Source organism: Trifolium pratense, linkage group LG1 (assembly GCF_020283565.1).
Source record: "Trifolium pratense cultivar HEN17-A07 linkage group LG1, ARS_RC_1.1, whole genome shotgun sequence".
In the NCBI taxonomy this organism is placed as follows: domain Eukaryota; kingdom Viridiplantae; phylum Streptophyta; class Magnoliopsida; order Fabales; family Fabaceae; genus Trifolium; species Trifolium pratense.
In genome coordinates this window covers 50,544,085-50,563,583 of record NC_060059.1, presented here as the reverse complement: position 1 = coordinate 50,563,583, position 19,499 = coordinate 50,544,085, and the positions used below count along the sequence as shown (strand labels likewise).

The 19,499-nt window shown below is 33.7% G+C and overlaps 2 protein-coding genes across 2 annotated transcripts; both read right to left on the bottom strand.

Moving 5' to 3' along the window:
• On the bottom strand, positions 1-2,571 carry LOC123903236 (alpha carbonic anhydrase 1, chloroplastic). Its single transcript, XM_045953177.1, has 6 exons — positions 2,355-2,571; positions 2,065-2,273; positions 1,672-1,778; positions 907-1,012; positions 571-753; positions 1-346 (listed from the first exon to the last, which is right to left on the bottom strand). The coding sequence occupies exons 1-6, from the start codon at positions 2,422-2,424 to the stop codon at positions 176-178; spliced, it is 846 nt and encodes a 281-aa protein (XP_045809133.1). The 5' UTR covers positions 2,425-2,571; the 3' UTR covers positions 1-175.
• Positions 2,572-6,830: 4,259 nt separating this feature from the next.
• On the bottom strand, positions 6,831-19,499 carry LOC123903235. Its single transcript, XM_045953176.1, has 12 exons — positions 19,026-19,499; positions 15,948-16,012; positions 15,181-15,253; positions 14,917-14,935; positions 14,555-14,674; positions 8,593-8,662; positions 8,100-8,143; positions 7,965-8,006; positions 7,797-7,856; positions 7,448-7,515; positions 7,253-7,310; positions 6,831-7,144 (listed from the first exon to the last, which is right to left on the bottom strand). Exons 1-12 carry the CDS (start codon positions 19,340-19,342, stop codon positions 7,055-7,057), a joined length of 1,026 nt encoding a protein of 341 aa, XP_045809132.1. The 5' UTR covers positions 19,343-19,499; the 3' UTR covers positions 6,831-7,054.

Sequence of the window (19,499 nt, the reverse complement as noted above, 5' to 3'; positions counted from 1 at the left end):
AAAGTAATTAATAATTTTATTGATATTATAAAATGACAAATACTTTGAGAGAAACCAAATTTAAAAATTTGAAATTTAATATTGAGACAGAAGAGAGTATTAGCTTAGGAATATATATACTAGATTTATTACTATTACTATTTGGGGTGGTAGTAGTACATAATCAGAAAATTTGTTAATGATATTTGGTTGATGATGTTTTAGTCCCCTGCCTCTTGTTGTGGTGGCAATAGTACTTCTCAATTTTGCGACCATTCAATGGCTGAAGTGGCCTTGCGTTGTGCTGGAACTCTAAACCCAATGGTGCCTTTAGAAGTTTAAGTTGTTCTTTGGAGAGTGTCCTCACCTGCATGCACAACAGTCAAGATATTAATAAATAAAAAAACATAAATATTCTTCACACATAGATTGGAGAAAATTGGATCATTTACGACCGCAACACAATACAGTAATATGTAGAGTCGTTTGATTTTAGAAGAGAAATTAGTTTTCTCTAATTCTAACGATTCTACACGCTGAATTGTGCAGCAGCCGTGGATGATCTATATACTATATTAAGTTAATTAGTACCTTTCCAATTATGTTCCAAATGACACCTTCTGTGCATGGAGGAGTAGTGAGAGAGCCAACATATCTATAATACCTATGTATTCTTTTATTTAATTCCTCTACATCAAAAGTGCCAAGAGCAATTTTACCATTTTTAATGCCTTCACGGTTCTGAAAGTATAGACCATTCAAATTGTCTTCAATCTACAATCCACAAACCACACATACATATTAGTACACACTACTATTAACATTCAAAATAATAAATTATTAGTACACTCTAATTCTATTAATCTTTATAATAGTATGTGTCATTACATGATAAATGTGAATGTGAATTCAATAACTATACTATACCTTGGAGATTATAGGATCAGGATCACCCAAATTGTAGAGGGCTGCTATAACTGCTATGCCAGTGTTATCTTCTGTGAGGTGAACTAGGTGGAGCTCTGCCTCATGTCTGTAGTGGAATATTAATTTGTACAAAGATTAATCAGTAGTAAAATTTTACAGAAAAATAAATATTAATTAGTAACAAACATTTTAAGGCTCAATAGATCCATTTTATTAGAGGAAATATCCAAATTAGAATATGTCACATATGCTTATGTGAGATATGAGTCACTATCTACATGGCAATACATACTGACGTAACATGTGAGTCATTGTTCACATGTATATTGATTTGGTCAAAATCAGTGGGGGTCAATATTTTGCAAAATTAACTAAAGTTAGGGAGTCAAATATACTATTATGAAAGTTATGGGGTCAATATTACAAGTTTGTAAAAATTAATGAATCAAAAATGCAATTTAGCCGGTAAAAAATCAAACATAATAAAACAATGCAATTAACAAGAAAAAGATAATTTAAGTTGGAGAGACGGCTTCATCAATGTTGTTGTTTTCTTTTTACTAATGTTCATTTGTTTTTAGTATGTGTATTCAGGTAAATTCCAATTATATAAATCTAGAATAAGTATATGATTATTCATTGACAGGTAAAATAAATAGTAGTATATAATATTTTTTAGTTTCCATAGCCATAGCTCCTGAAAGCTATGAAAGGTGCCACCACCCTTGATTGTGTTGAGATTAGGAGAAGAAAGATGGAACTTACCTACGTCCATGAGCCCAGTGCTCTGCAGGAACATGCCAATGAAGTTGTTTCAATGAGTAATTCTTTCCATTTATATTAATATCTCCCACTTTTCCTTCAAAATGCACCTATAAATAAATCCCAAACTCAACCATATTAGTTTCATACCACAGACACCAGATTAAAAAAAAATTAAATGTAACTACATGTCTCAGTATTGTACTGTAATGATGTCCGACATCAGATTAGTATTTCAAGTTAATTTTTTCTTTTGAGTAAATTGAATGTAACTGTATGTATATGCATCATGTTATATTGGTGTCCGACAACAACACGTATCAGACATTAGACACGCGCCTTAAATTCAAGCGAATTTTTACTTTTGAGTGATTTGGTAGTTGAGAAACATCATACCCCAATGTTGATTTGGTTGTTAACTAGTGTTGCATTTGTTGGAACATAGTTTCTGTCTAAAGATTTCAATCCATTGTTGAGTACAATATCTGTGGATGCAAGATTCACAGGACTCTGAATTTTCCCATTTGAGCATGCTGCGTAGTTCGGACTCAAGTTTCCCCACTTATCAGGTCCGTTTGGACCAATATAACTAAAATTAACTGAATCTACAATAATAAAAAAAAAAATCAAACATACTGTATATCATACTAAAATTAAGGTATGATAAATGCAAAATGAAATCTTACTGTACTCTGCTGAAATGCATAATGCTAAAGTTGCTATAGAAAGAATTATGAAATAAATCTTGAAGGCCATTGTGAATGAATAGAGATATTAGCTAGCAATGCTTGCTTTGATCTAAGAGCCAATGTTTTATTCTCTTAGCTTTATATAGAATATAGAATAATAATGTGATGGTTGTGTGGTCTTGTGTGGTTCTTCAATATATATATTATGATTATGATTATTATGGCTATTTTGTTGAAGGTACTTACAAGATCAGTGGAGAGACATTGCTGTCCTTTTCTATTTTAGGAACATTAATATGCTGCCAAGGAGCATGTACCAGATTCTGTTCTGACTGTTTATTATCTCTGATAACCGTAATTTTTTTTTAAAACTCCGTAGCTTAAGAACTGACGCTTTGTTAATTGTAATTAATGAAGGATTTAATTGTCAAGGTGGTAACTTAGGTTGGTCAGTGATAATTAAGTTTGTAAATTTAATTTTTGTTGTCAATATATTAAGTAACTCGTTGGTGGATAATACTCCTTCCGATTATTATTATAAGCAAAAAACTATTTTTTAGGTTTAAAAAAGTAATTTTTTTGTTTATAATAGTAACCGGAGGGAGTATATAAGTATTTTTATAAATGCTCGTTGAGTCTTGAGACTTTCTCTGACTCTGATGAATTCTTAAGACTTAACTCACCTAAATTTTATATTAATTAAAGTATTCAATCATATATAGCTAAATGTCTTCGTAATAGGATACGATCAAAAGTATGTGTAAAAATGTTTTATGATTTCAATGAATATATAGAAATTAGGACAGTTTCGATTTGGCTTATATTTGAGCTTATGAAAATAGTTTATACAAATAAATAAACTTTTTAAGTTGATTCATACGTTTTCACTTACAAAAAGTGTGTTTTTATAGCTGTTTTTTTTTTCTTTCATAAACTACCTTAAAATGTTTATAATAATACATAAAAATTTATTTATTTACATAAGTTATTTCGCATAAGCTCAAAATAAATCAATTCGAATGAACCCTTAATCACATATATCAATTAATTGAAAAAACATAAAACTTGTTTCTGTTTAATTGACTGTTAAAAAAGTTAATCAATTTGATCTCGTGACTCTATCTCGCGTCAAAAGTATATATTAAAATTTAAAAGACTTAATTAGATTTTGAAATAATTAAAAATAGTTTATGTTATATAGTGATGGACATGAAGGGCCAAAATTAAATAGTTAAATTTAAATATTAATAAATTTTAGTTAAGGTTACGAATTTGATCTCTTTACTTAAATAATTATTAACTAAATATTAGTTACTTTTTAATCGAATTCATGTTAATTAAGACTAATTCTTTTGAGGAATTAGAGGGTTAAAAACATAGTATGAAATGGAAAAAGTTGAAAAGAATGATGTTGATAAAGAAATTAAAAAGTACTTTGTGAACTATATTGCACAAGAAATCACATAGTACTCGCTAATAATACACATATGCCAGCAAATTAAGAAAAAGAAAGCTGAACATTATCATAGAAGTTTACTACATGGATTACAATTCTAATGTTTTTCATCACTTTCTAACATCATTCTTTAAAAGAAAATCACTTTCTACACCATTATTCCAACTACCATTGATAACGTCTTTACCATTACCATGATAATGGTAATATTATTTTTTCAAAATTAGAGAGAATAAATAATTATTAATATAATAATACTAATAATTAATTAGGTACAACCGTCTTTGATAGAAATTGAACTCTACCTCTTAAGATTACAATGTCAATCTCTCATATATGAGGATTTTATAGTTCATGTGTAAATTCAACATGTATCGATAGAATTAACTGATAAATAAATAACTAAATAAGTTATTATTTAATAAAAATTAGTTAATATTATTTAAAAATTTGTTCATCCAAATCCAAAGTACTAAAAAAATTGGAATTTTTTTTGGTTATTTTAGAGTCAATTATGTTTGAACCTAATTAACAATTGATGCGTACTTAGGCTTAATTACTAAAATGGTCCCTTAAAGATATTTTTGGTTTCACATTGGTCCCTTAAATAAAAAAAAGGTCTGAATACGTCCCTTAAAGAAAAAAAATGTTCGAATAGGTCCCTTAAAGACATATCCGTTAATCAGTGTGGTCATTTTCGTCCATTTTTTCCAAAAACCCTTAAATGATTTACCACATATATGCCATGTAATGTAAGCAACCACGATTTACCACATAATGTATGTCATGTAAGTAGCCACAGTGTCACGTGTACACTACTTAACGGTTTCTGGAAAAAATGGACGGAAAGGACCAAACTAATTAACAGATATGTATTTAAGAGACTTATTCAGACCTTTTTTCTTTAAGGAACCAATGTGAAACCAGAAATATCTTTAAGGGATCATTTTACTAATTAAGCCTAAGACTTAAATCTCTTACCAATTTTCAATTTATTTTTGAAGCAACTAAGGAACCATAAACAAAACACTATATTAGCACAAACATAATCTAGAGGTTAAACAAGAGTCAAATTACAACACAAAACAACAAAAATATAAGGTAGAGTGTCGAAAGAGAAGCACATCAAGTTGCACCCAAACAAATTAATGGGTTCACAAAAAACAATATTACTAGCTATAACATTATTTGGAAGAACGTACGAAATCTCTAACCAAGAAATAATACCATACCAAATGACATTAGAGAGGACATTAATGAATGTTGATTTTTTTTTTGTGGAATAGCTTATATATTAGAATTTTACCTTTATAAATAACTAAATAGATATACTAAAATTCAAAGTTCAATTTTTACATATTGGATATAATGTTCCTACCAAACAAAAGTGAAATATGGAAGATATTCCTTTTATTTGCGTGGTTTCTTAAGAACCAAACATAAGCTACAAGTCAATGTCTTTCCTTTCCTCATGAGTGGTGATATGATTAAGATGCATGTAAAAGTAAGGCCACTATTAGTGACACACATTCATATTGGTTTGGGCACGCGTACAAAGCACTATATCAGGCTAAGAGACAGTTGCTACATTTCATTTTTCTTTTTTGATACATTTTTTTCACCTGTTTAAATATACTTTTTAGACCTCATTATTCAAAAAAAATATAATATTATTGACCCATCCAAATTTGGTTCTCCACATTATAGGAAACTATCATCTTTCCCAAAAGTTTTATAGGAATCCGACTTCTCTGGACAATTAAGTTTAGAACATAAAGTGAATAATTTTAATTATTGATTAACAAATTCTAAATGTAAATAGTATGATTAGTAATTAAGTACACACTTTATTCCAAAGAAAAGAGTCACAAGCTTGTCACTGCCACACATGGTGTGCTCCCTGTCTGAGGAAGCTGCCTAAATCTATCCTGCCTTTTGAACCATTCAATTCATCACATGTGTAACTTTAGGTTCTATCTCAATATTTGTATTATTTTTTGATTTCAGACTGTTTAACTTTAAAAAAATCATCAATGTTGCTTGCTGCAGGAAGTAGTGGATACGTAGACCGTTGTATATTGATGGTCGGTTCATTCGTCTCAAGTTTTAGGAACTTCTATTTTATTTTAGGATTAAAAAAAAAGTTGGTTTATTTTATTGTCTTACATGCTTTTGTGTTCACTCACTAAGTTAGGTTTATATTTCTCAATTTTGTATATATTACTTTTTTTAATATAATAAGGAGATATAGGTAAAGAATTAGGTCATAACCTGCTTTATTCTCTAATGTCTACGTGTTTTTCGCCTTGTTATAAAATAATTGTTTAAGTGTTTGTTTATTTATTTTTTTGACAGAAGTGTTTTACTTATAGAAAGAGTTTGGGACCAAGGTATAAATGAACCTCCCCCAGGTGGAAACTTACGTTTAAAGGTAATGCTGAAAAAGGCTTATTATTCTAGTGTCAGATAGTGGAATCTCCATGTCTCTAAAGTGAACGATTCATTTGATGGGTTGAAGAAAGAATTTTTACTGCTAAAAAATAAGCAATTGTTGAGTTTAATCATAGATAGATAGATAGATAGATAGATAGATAGATAGATAGATAGATAGATAGATAAGAAAAAACCTTGATAGCAGCAGCTACGTGAAACATTAAACCGTATTCATAGGTTTTTTTTAAATAAAATATTAGTAGATAACTGTTATGAAAGTTGATAACATATGAACTTAAGGCAGATAAATGGTAATTAACTTAGAGCATCAAATTTGTAATGTTTAATAAAATTAAACATTGAACTAATGATAAATATGAAATGACATGAATAGACATTTTAATTAATATTTAATTTTTACCTCAAACAAATTAATATTTCATTTTTTAATTAAAATAATAAAGATAAAATGGAGAGAAAAATGGATAAATTACAAGTTATAAACTCTCTCACACACACACACACAGATGTATTGTAACCCACAATTTAATCTTTTAAGCACCAAAAACCATTGTATAACTTTATTTTTGAGGCAAATTAAATCCACTATTTGATATTTTTGCTATAGTAACAAATTGATTTACCTGTATAAGTAAGAACCAATTTAAATTTTACAAGATGAAAAGAAGACAGGAGTCAGGCTTAACAAGATATTGAGTAAAAGATCTCATACGCTTCACAAAAAATCGCTTACGAGCGTAAGCTTTTTATTTTTTTCATGAAAGTGATATTGATATGCAATGTATTACTAAAGAGTGTAAGTTGCTCTAATGTAGTCTATGATTTCTGCACTCTCAAACATTTCTATACCAGTGTTTGGATCTTCCAAAAATGGTACCTGTAAACCATAACCATCATAATAATCTATTAACCAAAATACCAAATACCATGTCATGAAACTTGTAAACAGCGTATAAATTTGCATAAACTAGAACCAATAAAATACCTGGAAATGTCCGGTTTTCTGATATAGTATATTTCGTTTTGCGCTACCCCTAGCACAACTACAATCAAAATATTAAAGTAACATGAAAAAACAAAAGCTGATTAGAAATATATCATAATCACCAATAACATTAAACTATGGACTGCATATATTAAAGTAAAAATCATATGGTTAGTAGAAAAATAAGGAATTTACTTGACAAGCAAATGTGGCAGCTCTAATTCCACAAGTACTTCCCGTACAATTTTGCAGAAAGGAGATCCCTGAACAAACGTATTAGAGATATCGTTAGATAGTTCGTTAGTCAGTTACTACTTACTAGTTCGATGTAATCCCTTTACTCATTCAATCAAATTTAGTTTTCGCGATTCACTATTTTCTTATCTGTGAACAATGTTTTTGAGTATGTAAAATATAAAATTTGTAGCACTAGATAAATGCTACATTGTCATGCTCATGCATGCCGATCAATAATTTAGTAATGGTCGCCGCCTTGTATACTCATTAAGTATCAGGATGCATGGTTTGAATGTTTTGGACCAACCTCATACGCCCATAATTTAAGCGGTTGTGGTGGTAACTTTGCTGGAGTATATGTTGTTCCCTGAAACGTTAATATTCTTTGCAAGTTAAATCTTCTGACTACGAAAAATTGAAATGAATGCATAGTAGCGACTTCCATTACATAAAAGGGAAATAAATCAGATATTACCTTTGTAATACGACCAAGCATAGATAGACCACAAGTCAATGACTGCAAAAAGATATAGTATTTGCTTGTTAACATCAATGATTCAATTCAAATTTCTGGTGATAAAAACCAATGATGGTGATGTCAGGTTCTAACCGTTAAAAATCCAAGTGATAAAGCAAGAGGAACGTTTCCATCACCTACAGAACAGATCATGAATGGTCAAAACACATAATAGGATATTTTTGGTGAAGATACAAAACTAGTAATTGCAAGAACCTATAAAGATTACTAATGCTCTTCAAATCGAAGTATTGGCACAATGTTGAATGTTACGGTGCTTAAACATATATATGCTGCATGCTGCAATGTTACATGATGATTTCCCTTTGTAAGTGGTAAAATACACATTTCTGAAAAGTATGGATGATAATATCTTCTCTCGTACACATGTTATTTATTGGACAAAAGCTCGTGTCCTACATCTCCTATAAGATAGGACTTAATTAGAGCTGATAAAGTTTGAACAGTCATGATGTTACAGACTGATTTTGTAAGGTTGTGTTAGGTCCAAAATCTATGCCGTTGCAATTAGAAAGACTAGAATACAAAAAAATGCAACAAAAAGGATATATATGAAGACACTAACCATATTTGCCGACCAAATACCGAATTATGTCATCTGATTCATACATTGAAACGCCAGTGTTTGGGTCAACCTGAAACAACAAAGTTGTTATTTCTTAATCTAATACACTAAATTTTATGACAGATAAATACATAACTAGTAGAAATCAATTTAAGGGGCAAAGCGTTTGGCAGCAACTTCAAAAAAAGAGAAATTTCACTGCACCTTTAATTTAAGTCAGTAAATGTACACATTGTCAAAAGATATGTATATGAACATAATAACAAAGTTTATATATTGGAACACAGTCAAATCAAACCATGTTTAGGATACCACTCTTGGTTACATTTTTCTTTTAAATTAAAAAATTTGAGTCAATTTGCTAGTGTTAGGACTCAGAATACAAATGTTGACAATGAGTCATCATTAGCTAATGATCACCATGTGGGGCCTAGGAATTGGTTAGTTTATTCTAGAAGAAGGACAGCTGGCAGGAAGAGTTAGTTGTGACGTAGAGCAAGAGAGAGAAGGGTGATAGCTAGTAGTAACTTCCTTTCCACAATATAAGGAGTCAGATATGATTGGAGAAGCATCTTATCATTTTACTAAGTTTGTTAGAATGCAGGTCCAAGTCTAACTTGGCCTTACTGAGCGTTGCTCTGGTTAGTTACAGTGTTAGGATCCCATTTCTCCTAATCTCATCTGTAATTCTTCATCATTATTATCAATAAAGCTATATTTGCCCTGTTTTTCACTATATTTCCATTGATACCTGTTCTGGTTCGTATCAATTTGGTCCGACCTACCGGATCGATATCGGAGACCAGTGAATGCCTAAGAACACTTCTCAAATTCAGTTAATCAGAGGAATGGATGATAAGATTGCTTCGTTGGAAGCAGAGATCAGTGGGGTCAAGACGACCTTGGCCAACATGGAAATAAACCAAGCAAAACTCATCGCCATGTTCGAGAAGAGCATCGGAAAATCAGTTGAAGTTGGGGATGAAAGGATCGTTGAGGATCCAACACAAAAAATTGCTGAAGGATCAGCGCAACGTGTTTCTCAATCGGGCAGTAACCAGCTCGATGGAGAGGCTTTGGCTGAGTTTCGCCGTTCGGTGAAAAAAGTGGAGTTACCTATGTTCGTTGGTGAAGATCCAGCTGGTTGGATTTCACGAGCTGAGATTTATTTCCGTGTCCAGAACACACGACCGGAGATTAAGGTGAATCTAGCTCAGTTATGCATGGAAGGGCCAACAATTCATTTTTTCAACTCATTAATTAATGAGAACGAAGAATTGAATTGGGAGCAGTTGAAACATGCGTTACTGGAGAGATATGGAGGACACGGTGAAGGTGATGTGTATGAGCAGTTGACAGAGCTTCGACAACGAGGAAGCGTTGATGATTATATCAACGATTTTGAGTATCTAACCGCTCAAATTCCTAGGCTACCGGATAAACAATTTCTGGGATATTTCTTACATGGATTGAAGGAGGAGGTGCGTGGAAAGGTGCGTAGTTTATCGGTGATGGGAGATTTATCGCGGTCGAAGGTGTTGCAGGTGGCGCGAGCTGTTGAAAGAGAAACGAAAAGAGAATATGGATCTGGGTATATTAGATCTAATAAATCGGGTCATGGGTCGAATCGACCCGGAACCATTGGATCACAAAAAGATAAGGCTGACTGGGTCTTTGTTAAATCTGGAGCAGGCGATGGGCCCAAGGATGGTAACAGTGGGCTTAGACATGAAAGGCCCAATGTGAATGGTAACAAACGTAACAATTTCAGAGACCGTGGATACTCCTCCTTATCGTACAACGAAATCATGGAGAGGAAGAAAAAGGGTTTGTGCTTCCGATGTGGTGGAGCAAATCACCAAAAGAATCGATGCCCAGAAAGACATCTCAAAGTGTTGGTGGTTGATGACGATGACGAAGACGATGGTGAAGGAAAATTGTTAGCTGTTGAGGTGGAGGATGAAGAGGAAATACAAGGAGAAATGAGTATGATGAATCTTTTCCAATTGGGGAATACAGGCCAAACAATACCACAAGTTATCAAGTTACAAGGCACGATTCAAGAAGTACCAGTGGTGATTTTGGTTGATAGTGGTGCGTCCCATAATTTTATTTCACAAAGTTTGGTGCGCAAAATGAATTGGAACGTTCAAAACAATTCATCTTTGAACATTAAACTTGGAGATGGGTCATGTTCGCGAACCAAGGGCACCTGTGAAGGTTTAGAAATCATGGTAGATGGGTTGAAGGTGGTTGTTGATGTTCAGTTGTTCGAACTGGGCTGTGTAGATGTGATACTGGGTATTGAATGGCTGCGAACTTTAGGAGATATGATAGTTAATTGGAAGACTCACACCATGAGTTTCTGGTTCAATAAAAAATGGGTCACAATGAAGGGTATAGGAAGTCAACTCAGCATGATGGAAACATTACAGAGTGTGCTTGGTAAACCCAAATTGAAGGGAGGAATAGGTGGGAAGGAAGAGAAGAATAAGGTAAGTTGTGGAGTCCTACATTCTTTAGAGGTGAATCAATCTGAGGAATTGGAACAACTGTTGAGTTTGTGTGCAGATGTGTTCCAAGATCCAAAGGGATTGCCACCAAAAAGAAAAAAGGAACATGTTATTACCTTAAGAGAAGGAGCAGAGGCTGTCAATGTGAGACCCTATAGGTACCCTCACCATCATAAAAATGAAATTGAAAAACAAGTTAATGAAATGATGAAGGCTGGAATTATTCGACACAGTACCAGCTCATTTTCTAGTCCTGTTATATTAGTTAAAAAGAAAGATAATTCCTGGAGGATGTGTGTGGATTATAGAGCGTTGAACAAAGCTACCATACCAGATAAATTTCCTATTCCGGTGATTGAGGAATTACTGGATGAGCTACATGGAGCTAGCTATTTTTCTAAGCTAGACCTTAAATCAGGGTACCATCAGGTTAGGGTCAAGGAAACAGATATCCACAAGACTGCATTTCGTACACATGAAGGACATTACGAATTTCTTGTTATGCCCTTTGGATTGATGAACGCACCATCAACTTTTCAAAGTCTAATGAATGAGGTATTCAAACCATTATTGAGGAAATCTGTTCTTGTCTTTTTTGATGACATATTGGTTTACAGTAAAACCTGGTCTGAGCACATGAGTCATTTGAAAGAAGTATTACACATAATGCAATCTCAACAACTTGTGGCTAATAAGAAAAAATGCCAGTTTGGTCAGAAATCTGTGGAATATTTGGGGCACTTAATCACATATCAAGGAGTAGCAGTGGACCCTAGTAAAATTGTGAGTGTGACAAACTGGCCCATTCCCAAGAATGTAAAAGGTGTGAGGGGATTTTTGGGTCTAACTGGATATTATAGGAAATTCATCAAGGACTATGGGAAGATAGCTAAGCCCTTGACTGAATTAACTAAAAAGGATGCTTTTGTGTGGAATGAAAAAGCACTTCATGCTTTTGAAACTCTCAAGAAATGCTTGACTACTGCCCCTGTACTTGCTTTACCAAATTTCGGTAAAGAGTTTGTCATTGAATCTGATGCTTCAGGAAGTGGAATTGGGGCCATTCTGATGCAAGATAAGAAACCTATAGCTTATTTCAGTAAAGCTTTAGGGGTTCGAAATCTAGCCAAGTCAGCTTATGAAAAGGAACTGATGGCTGTGGTTCTTTCCATACAACATTGGAGACCCTATTTGATTGGGAGGAAATTTATAGTTTCAACTGATCAAAAGAGTTTGAAGCAACTGTTACAGCAGAGAATGGTTTCTGCAGATCAACAGAATTGGGCAGCAAAATTGTTAGGGTATGATTTTGATATAATATATAAACCTGGGAGGCTCAATAATGGGGCTGATGCACTCTCAAGAGTGAATGAAGGAGAGGTGTGTCAGTTTGTCAGTAGTGTACATTGGCAAGATGAAGATATGTTGAAATCTGAAGTACATGAAGATCCTCAATTAAAGCAGATTATAGAAGCATTGCAACAAGATGCTCAAGCCAAACCAGGTTATGAGTACAAGAATGGTGTTTTGCTGTATGAAGGGAGGTTAGTAATTTCTGCACATTCTTCCATGGTGCAAACTTTATTGTCTGAATTTCATACCACTCCTCAAGGAGGTCATTCAGGTTTTTACAAAACTTATAGAAGAATTGCTGCAAATTTATACTGGATTGGTATGAAGAACACTGTACAGGAATTTGTCAAAGCATGTGATACTTGCCAACGACAGAAGTATTTGACTAGTTCTCCTGGTGGTTTATTACAACCATTACCTATCCCAGATCGCATATGGGAGGATTTGTCAATGGATTTCATAACAGGGCTACCCAAATCTAAAGGTTATGAAGCAATTCTGGTGATAGTTGACAGATTGTCAAAATATGTGCATTTCATACCATTGAAGCATCCTTATACAGCAAAAATCATTGCTGAGATTTTTGTTAGAGAAGTGGTAAGATTACATGGAATTCCTTTATCTATTGTCAGTGACAGGGATCCAATTTTCATGAGTAAGTTTTGGAGAGAGCTGTTCAAGTTACAGGGTACTAAACTTAAAATGAGTACTGCTTACCATCCAGAAACTGATGGTCAAACAGAGGTGGTGAATCGTTGTTTGGAAACATACTTGAGATGTTTCATAACTGATCAGCCTAGAACATGGGCCAATTGGATTTCTTGGTCTGAATACTGGTTTAATACTAGTTATCATTCAGCTACTGGGCAAACCCCTTATGAGGTGGTCTATGGGAGAGCACCCCCAGTCATTACACGCTGGGTGCATGGAGAAACTAGAGTGGATGCTGTGCAAAAAGAGCTAGTGGATAGAGATGAAGCTCTTAGACAATTAAGACAACAATTGCACAGAGCCCAAGATAGAATGAAACAGTTGTCTGATAAAAAGAGGTGTGACAGAAGCTTTGAGATTGGAGAATGGGTTTTTGTCAAGCTAAGGGCTCATAGACAACAATCTGTGGTCTGCAGGATCAATGCAAAATTGGCAGCTAGATATTATGGTCCATACCCTGTATTGGAACGTGTAGGAGCTGTTGCTTATCGTCTCAAACTTCCTGAAGGGTCAAAGGTCCATGCAGTGTTCCATGTATCTTTGTTAAAAAAGGCAGTTGGAAATTACCATGATAGTGAAGAATTACCAGAATTGCAAGGTGAACAGGGGGTGTCAATTGAGCCAGAAGCAGTGTTGGCTAATCGTTTTGTGTGGATGCAAAATGAGAAAGTGGACCAGGTTCTCATTCATTGGAAGGGTCAGAAAATAGAAGAGGCTACATGGGAAGATGTAGTAATGATGAAGAGTCAATTTCCAAATTTTTGTCTTGAGGACAAGACAAGTCTTTCAGGAGGGAGTATTGTTAGGACTCAGAATACAAATGTTGACAATGAGTCATCATTAGCTAATGATCACCATGTGGGGCCTAGGAATTGGTTAGTTTATTCTAGAAGAAGGACAGCTGGCAGGAAGAGTTAGTTGTGACGTAGAGCAAGAGAGAGAAGGGTGATAGCTAGTAGTAACTTCCTTTCCACAATATAAGGAGTCAGATATGATTGGAGAAGCATCTTATCATTTTACTAAGTTTGTTAGAATGCAGGTCCAAGTCTAACTTGGCCTTACTGAGCGTTGCTCTGGTTAGTTACAGTGTTAGGATCCCATTTCTCCTAATCTCATCTGTAATTCTTCATCATTATTATCAATAAAGCTATATTTGCCCTGTTTTTCACTATATTTCCATTGATACCTGTTCTGGTTCGTATCAGCTAGAGTTGGATTTAAGATATATATGGATTCATGAAAAACTACCGCATAGTTTTTGCATTAATTTCATCGAAGCAGTTTAGGTCAGTAACTTTTATCCCATCCTTTTTAGGATGACCAAAAAATCATAACATAAAACTACCAATTTTGTTTTGTAGTTTGTTTTAAGGAGTCAATCTTACCATGTAAGGGAACTGCTGTTTACCACCCAACTGAACAACCTTCGGACGAAAATTTGGACTGTTTCTTGGGCAAGGATAGAAAAGAACATCAAGGTCCAAAATAGCAACTATTTCTCTAACCTGTATACAATCAAAATATTAATCCACAACAAAAAGAATATTTGCTAATTAAATATAGTGACACAAGAATGCCACTGATAGTCATAGATAATCGATGAGTCAGAAACTAATTGATTGACAACTTTTTACATTGACAGTGTATATGAATTAAATCCATAAACTAATCATTGCAAAAAAAAATCTGATCAAGAAGTCTTCAAAAGGAGTTAACACCAATCCTGCAACAAAATGATAATCCGTACCTTCCGACAAAATGGGCAGCTGTGAATGATCCGCGAACGAAGCACGTCATTAAAGAAGAAAACAACATATCAAATTAGTCTATTCTTTATTACTTAGAGTGGCGTGTAAAAAGCTAAAATATTAATGTAAAAGTACAAAAGAAAAAAATAAAATGCCAGTTTGCATTGGGAAAAGAAGGAATGATGAAGTATTTAGTCCAATCCATGAATGAATCTGAATAAATTCATAATTTATAAAAATATTGACAGAGAACTATGAAATACCTTTCAAATTCATATATCTCAATAGGCTTCTCTGGTCGAGCGCCTACCTTTGATGTTTCTTTAACTGTAATGCCTGAAACCACACTGCTAATGTTAACATGGAAAAAGGAGCAAAAATATAAATGAAGATAAAGGGGGGAAAATATCGACAAGTTGAGCATAAAAAATCTAAATTGTATACAACAAACAAGTTGTGCACAGATACTGTTACACGGACAATATCTTTGATTTGCAGATACACTAAGCAGCCAAACCTTAAACTTTGAGCATTTTCACCGTACAAAGGGGTTTAAATGGTGAATTGTAGTAACTTCATTTGAGAAATTTATAAGCACTGTAATCTCAGAGACATGTGTGGCTTTAAATATCAGATAATTTTTTTTTCCTATATAAGAGAGCCAAAGAAGTCTTTCTTTGGAACCTTTTCATGCATGGACAACATAAATTTTTGGTAAGCTACTGAAATGGAGGAAAAAAGTGATTTGATATTATGTAATCGTTCTTAATTTGGAAGAAAAATTTCTAAGCTTTCACTGTCTAAGTAACTGTTTTGACTAAACCAGATTTTTATGAACTATTTTACAATTAACTGATCAACCTTGTATGAAATAGGAGTGATAAGGTACTTTGAAGATTAGAAAGATAATGGATTATGGGCTCAAATCCCCTCGCTAACATTTCTAACAACTAATTACTACTATTGTTAAAATAAACCTAGTATACAAAAATGAGCAATGACCATTGAAATAAAAGAATGGAGTAATTACCAGAAAGTTTAAAAACATATTCATTTGGTGGAATTTCATCCTTAGAAACAAATGAGAAAGAATACCTGTAAAGTGACAACAAAAGCAGGAAAAACGTCAAATTGGTGCTAGGAGAACAACCTCAATATATTAAAAAAATTCTGCATATAAATTATATTGAGTTGGCTTTTGGATACTGCTTTATATACAATAAAAACTACATTATTTTCATATGAATCAATAATTTTCAGCAGAATCTTTCTACAACAACAGTAAGGAAAACTCCAATTCAAAACAGATTTCTTAATTATGATTTTCCACTTTCTTAAAACAAAAATAAAATACACAAGTAGAAACTCGGAAAACACGTTGGCTGAAATTGTAGAATGCACCGTGTAACTATAGGAATATCAATGGAGCGGGGAGTACTTTACCACAGAATTCTCCACCATTTGAAATGATCATCATCCCTGTCCCCATTCCCCGCTTCGGAGGATATTCTTCCTCCATCCCCATCCCCGCGGATCCCCATAGTTCCCGTGGGAATCCATCAACACTAAAACAATTATCAAATTGTAGAATGCACCATGTAAGTAAACTTGGCTTTGTGAATAATAGAATCTTAAAATGGATGACTTGTTTGTTAGCCTATACAAAGGCTTTATGCAATCACTTTGTAATTATTTTACTCATTTCGATATGATTTTATTTTTCAGTTTGTGTATCTTTTCTTTCTTTCGGGGGGGCTTCAATTTAGTTTTGTAACATAAACATTTAATCCAATGCTTTATCTATCTAATCTAATTGAACCTATGTAAAAAAACCCACAGATAACAAAATCGAGCCACTGAAATTGCTTTACCACTACTCTACCAATATAGTTACTTCAATTCAATAACTTCACACTTTATGCAAGGATCATGCTTGTCTAAAGTGAGCAGTAAAGTCAATAGCATTGAGGGACGAATTGACCCATAGAGGTGTGGAGGAAAATGTCCATAAAGAAAAATCAGATGTCCGGCCACTGACTCGGGGTTTAGTTCCATAGCAAGTCCAAAGGGTCTACGTCGAGGGTGTTAAAGTTCGGAGAGAAACACAAAGTAACGGCTAGGGTTTCAATAATATCAGAATAACATTGCTTACAAGAGAATTTATAATAATTCCTAATGGACTATTAGACTACTAACACATAAAGCCCAATACTTAAAGCCCAACTAATACTATTATCTAACACTTCCCCTCAAACTCATATGATGCATTAACAAAACATCACAAGCTTTCGCTCACGAGCTTTCGCTCACCAGACAGACAGATTGCAAGTTTTCGCTCGCTAGAACCAAACAAAACCAGCCATAACAAAACAAACCAAACTGAACCAAATCAATTGGAACCAAAATCGAATCACACAAAATCAATCAGATCAATTCAAACCAACACACCAAACTGATTACTTTATTTTATTTTTTTTCTAACACAACATCACAAGGTGCCTTTTCGTCGGCATCTGATTTCTAAACAAACAAACCAACCAAAAACAAATCATGTTATGTTGAAAAATTCCTATAGCCTTCAAAAAAAATTCAGCATACAATGACTCTAACAAGCATGCACAATTTATTTATTTTTTTTCTTTTCAAAATACCAAATCAACCCTGTTTTCTTTGGTTACCGTCTCTCAAATACCTTCAATGCCAAATTGAATTAAAAAGCAACAAAACTGATGACAGGAATAAACACTCAGTGGCAACAAAATCAAATCAAACTAATTTAGACAACCGTAACTCAAAAATTCACAAACTCGATTCACGATTTCGTTCTCAAATTTTTGAGAACACAAGCAGCGGAAGCAACGGACAGTTCAAGGCGGATCGAACCTTACTCAGGATATCATGTTAAAGTTCAGAGAGAAACACAAAGTAACGGCTAGAGTTTCAATAATATCAGAATAACATTGCTTGACATAATAAGCATTACAAGAGAATTTATAATAATTCATAATGGACTATTAGACTACTAACACATAAAGTCCAATACTTAAAGCCCTGATAATACTATTATCTAACAGAGGGAATACCTTGGGTGAGAAAGAAAAAAACAACTTAACAAATACTAGGAGAGTTAAAACATCAAGCCTTGATTTTATTACATCAAATTCTTTAGTGACTTGATAACAGCCAAAATTCCCCTATCAAACAAATAGAAAACTGAAAAGCCTGCCCACCTAAAAAACCTATTTTCTACCCAAAAAGAACCGAAACCAAGCAAGTCTATGCAGAACGGCCCTGTTTGGATAAACAACTTATTTGCAGATTATAAGCTTACATAAGTTATTTCTTTTTTGATATGAGCGAAAGATAACATTAAATTAAATTGTTTTTGCATACATGCTATAAGTTGTTTTCATAAGCTATCTCGGAGAACTTATGGAAATAAGCTGAAAAAAGCTTATAAAATGTCATAAGCTATTTTTATAAGTTCTCCCAAACAATCTCATAAAACTTATGTATGTAGATAAGCTCCAATAAGACAATCTCCCAAGCTATTTTTTTTTAAATGGACAAAACCAATTATTAGTTGTTAGTATTTTTCTCCTTCATCACGACTTGAACCTGGTCTTTCCACTTTAACTTCTTTAACCCTTAGCTCAAGTTTGAGCTACCCAACCACCTAGCCCAAAGTAATATCCAATGAAGCAAGGCCACAAACACGGACAAAATCAATAATTAGTTGTAAATGTTTTTCTACTTCATCATGATGACTTGAACCTGGTCTTTACACTTTAACTTCTTTAACCCTTAGCTCAAATTTGAGCTACCCAACCACCACATAGCCTAATATTCTATGAAGCAAAGCCACAAACAAAGACACCGGACACGACACTGACACATCGACAACAACGATAATAATTTGAGAATAACACAGTTCAATGTAATCAGTGTTGTGTCAGTCGGACACTGCCGACACGTGTCAGCGCCTAATCCAAGGAAGGAGTGTATGTGGTTGATAGGTAATACTACTAACTAGGAAGTAGGAACTGATCTCCATGTAGTATATGCATTTAACAAAAGGAGTTGATTAAATTGGTTGGTTGGTACTTACCCAGAAACGAAAACTCCAGTAGCAAAACGAAAGAACAATGGAAGAGAAGCAGCAAGGATCTCAAAAGTCTTGTCTGATCTAATAGCAAAGCGTTTAGCTTCAGGTGGCTTGAAATTGGGAGGAGGAGAAATTGACACTGATGATGAAGTTGAAGGAGTATCTTGTTGTGTGGTGACAGAAGTGGAAGGGTTGTTTTCTGTTTCTGACATGGCTCTAATGCAAATTCTGGTTCTTGGTAGTTTTGTAGCTGAAAATGAAAGAGGTTTGTGGAGTGAGAATTGGGAGAGATTCAGAGTTCCTGTTCCAGCCATAGCCATAACTACCTTGGAAAAGGAACAGTTTGATGTTGTTGGTTGAGAGGTGAAGTGAATTTTGTGTGATTTTAATTTAAGGTTTTGTTGTTTTGTGGAGATGGCAAAAGGTTTGGTGCCAATTTGTTTGGCTTTGGCCAATCAACAACGATATTGAAAAGAC